The 3,655-nt window shown below is 54.6% G+C and overlaps 1 protein-coding gene across 1 annotated transcript; it reads left to right on the top strand.

The window, feature by feature from the left end:
* The first annotated feature begins 1,138 nt into the window (after positions 1 to 1,138).
* On the top strand, positions 1,139 to 3,287 carry LOC144144588 (solute carrier family 22 member 16-like). The gene has a single exon (XM_077676090.1). The coding sequence runs from the start codon at positions 1,343 to 1,345 to the stop codon at positions 2,762 to 2,764; it is 1,422 nt and encodes a 473-aa protein (XP_077532216.1). The 5' UTR covers positions 1,139 to 1,342; the 3' UTR covers positions 2,765 to 3,287.
* The last annotated feature ends 368 nt before the right edge of the window (positions 3,288 to 3,655 follow it).

Genomic DNA, 3,655 nt, shown 5'->3' on the forward strand with positions numbered 1-3,655 from the left:
ATGTCCATGCCCCCCACTCCAAATCCAAACTGCATGTTTTTGTTGTGTCAGAATGGCGCAGTCGGATAAACTTCGGCTTCAGAACTCGAGGGACTCGGTTTCGATTCCCACCACGAGCAACATTTTCGTTTAAAGCGAAGCTTTACTACTATCGTCCAGCGGTTTTGCCGCGGATGCGCAAATTCTCCTTTTGACCTCAGACACACCCCTCGAAGCGCATCGCGTGATTCGCCGGGCCCGCTCTCGGCGCTCCGCACAAGGCCCCGTTTTCATTCGTTCTGCTCAACTGATCAGCAAAGCGGCGCGCGGTTGCGGGCGCTCAGCTGATCGGCGGTCGACCAGCCCCGCCGCCTCCCACGCATGCGCCGCTGGGTCGTCTCGGGCTACGTGACTCATCTTGAGCCCGGCGAAGAGGAACGCCGCTTTCGCCGCGAATGAAAGCGAGGCGGGCCTCTTTCTGTGAGCGTTGCACGGGACCGAACGTCGTTGAGCCGTCGTCGGCAATACAGCTACATCAAAGGTTTAAAAAGAGAAACCAAAACTTAAACAGACTAAACCGAGCTTTTGCTTTGCAAGGTTAGCTGAGCTAAAAGGCGGCCATTTTTTCTTGAGGCGCTTCCACGATCGTCATCGTCGGAGAAAGTTGGCTTCCTGGGAGTGCGTTTTCGGTGCTCCTAAACGAAACATTGATACATAGAAAGCTTCGCTTTAAAACCAACAAAACGTCTATTAAAAGTACGCGGGTACTACCAGTTATGCACTTCATTTCGCTTCAAATGTGTTTGAAGTTTTCTTTGCGCTATATGACGTGCACATACACGGCAATGCCGGCAGTTTTATTAGCGTGGAACGGTCTTGATTATGTGTACTTCGCGGTCAAGCGTTCTTTAAACTTTTGGCCCAGCGGTGCAATCGAGTGACAGATGGACTGGGAAGGGCACGGCAAAATTTTTGCATTTGCGTTGCCGGACAAAGACTGTCGTCTTTGATAATCTTATCTTATTCCCCCGGCCGTATTATTTTCTTTTAATATCCAGTCATCTGCTAATAGAACCTTTCTTTTGTCACCTTCCCGCCATTACCAGTGCCTTTCGAGGTGGCGATACATGAATAAAAAGTTACTAGCCGAAACATTTCACTTGTCGCACTTTAGATTTACCCGCCCGTACTTAAAAAGCGCAGCACAGTCGTTTCTACCAGGGTAAGAAGGCCAGGAACCCAAACTTGTCCATATTTTCAGGAGGGTGGAAAAGCCGGGGGAAAAGAGCGCCACGTGGTTCCGTGCAAGGAGTGGGACTACGAAATCCGGCACGTCGGCGACAGCATCGTGAGCCAGTGGAACATGGTCTGCAGCAGCCGCTGGCGCCTGGAGCTCGCCAAGGCCACCAACATGCTGGGAGCGGTGCTACTCGTGCCAGCCGCGGGTTTCGCTTCCGACCACGTCGGCCGCAGACCGGTCATCGTCGGCAGCGCGCTGGTATCGCTCGTTTCCGGCGTCGGCGCCAGCACCGCGCAGACACTCTTCTTGTTCCTGCTGTGGCGCTTCTTGGTGGCGGCCGCCACCTGCTCGGCTCAGGTGCTCATCTTCATCATGATATACGAAGTGACCGGCCGCCACTCTCGGCCCGTCTACGGTGTCTTGGATACGGCCATCGGCACGACGCTGGTGCCACCCCTGATGTACGCCGTGTCAGAGCTGGAACCGCACTGGTACCTGTCGCATGCATTCCTGCTTGTGCCGACGGTGATGCTCATTCCCTGGGCCTACGAGCTCGAGGAGTCCCCCATATGGCTGCTCACACTCAGAGGGACCCGCGCCGCTAGGTCGGTCGTCTTTGCGGCAGCCAAGAGCAACGGCATACTGCCATCCCAAGCCGAGATCTCCTTCGGCGCGCTCCGGTCCCAGATAAGCCAGATCGAGGGCTCAACCCTATACTCTATGGCCAACGTGGATTTCACCGAGAGTTATATCAAGCAGCGCGCATTCCGGTGGCGAGCCCTGTCGGTTTTCGTGTCCTGGTTCAGCGTCAACCTCGCCTACTACGGTCTTGTTCTGCGCGCCACCTTCACCCGGAAGGTCTGGCACGCCGGGCACATGGTTGCTCAGTCGCTCCTCTACGCGTTCGTCTGCTGGTACCTCAACAACCACGGCCAGCGCGGGACGCTCTCGATTCTGCTGGGGCTGCTCAGCGTGTCCGCTGTCGCCCACGCCAGCCTGCCGCTCGTCAACGGAGGGTCACTGTCCGTCCCGCTAGGCATCGTCGTCAGCAGCTTGGCGTCGGGAGCACTCAGTGTCAACTACGGCTACACGGCAGAAGTGTTCCCTACGCTCAGGCGGAGCGTCGGGCTGACCGTGTCGTACGCATTCGGGCGCGTGGGCGTGCTCACGGCGTCGGGCACCCTGGAGCTCGTCAGCACTGCGGGCCAAGCAGACGCCGTGCTCGACCTGCTGGTGGCGGTGTTGGCGCTTCTCAGTGCCGTGGCCATTCAGTGGCTGCCGGAGGTTCACGCCCTGAAGACGCACAGGACGTCGCATACCGTCATGACCGAGGCCCAACGCAAGGCGGCCATCCTTGACTCCCTCGGCGTCGACCGGCACCCGCGCTCGCGCCTCTCCCACAAGTCGCGGGCAAGCGTGCACAGCCCGCCCGATGGTTCTGCGGTTAGAAGCGCTGCTTCCAAGAGCGGACACCCTGCAAGCTCACGCAGGCCCAGTGAGCTTTGTGAGCGACGTAAGTCGCTAGGGGCCCAATCTGAGTCGTGAACGCTGTAGATTGCATTTTTTCTGTGCGCCGTTGCGCTGCGTACATGATGTAGCACTGCGTGTGCGTGCGCGCGGTAAGACCTATGTTCACGTATGGTGTTTAAGTGATTGTATTCTCTGTGACTGTGTAGATGACCACGCGCGTCGAACTTGAAGTTTGTCGTGGACTCGTGGATAAGTTTGTAAAGCAGGTCTGGAACATTTTGTGTGGCAGCCTTTTGACGCAACGGGCTCTCCAAACGGCTGTTTGGCATTTTTGTTTAGAAGGCTGCCGTCTGCACAGGCCAGAGTGACTTGCCGCTATGGCAGTACTTCCAGCTGGTGCGTCCTGGAAGGATTGAATCGATAATTTTTTTTGTTTATTTCCCTTATACGGGCATCATTGGGCTTCAAGAGGGCTTTTGAAGAGACACCTATTGCTTAGAAATTGATCGTGGCTATGTTGTGGTCAAAAAGTTTTCTTGTCCTGCACCCGGTAATGTTTCCAAAGATGCTGATATTAAAAACCACCATGGTTTGGTAAACCGCGTAAAATCAAAGCATACTGCGTTCGTTTCGAGTGAACTGAAGCATATATTTGGTGTACGTACTATGAAATTTTGATCAATTGTTAAAAAATGAGTGGCGTTTATACCACACTCGGGGCAAAGCAGAAATAAGAGGCTAAGACGGCATTTCACAATTCTACATTGTAACTCCTTTTAACGCAAAGCATTGGTGTCCTCACTGAGGCTGTTGTACGCCAATACGCCCTTCAGGAAAACCAACTTTCTCGGACGATAATGATGAATAATCGTGGGTGAAGTGAAAGAAAGAAACGCTTTCTTTAGCCGGAATCGAATCTGGGTCCCTCTTGTTTTGAAGCCGGCGTCTATCTGACTGCTCCATTTC

This window comes from Haemaphysalis longicornis, unplaced genomic scaffold (genome assembly GCF_048455015.1).
Source record: "Haemaphysalis longicornis isolate Haplotype H1 unplaced genomic scaffold, Haemaphysalis longicornis Haplotype H1 scaffold_7, whole genome shotgun sequence".
NCBI lineage: Eukaryota > Metazoa > Arthropoda > Arachnida > Ixodida > Ixodidae > Haemaphysalis > Haemaphysalis longicornis.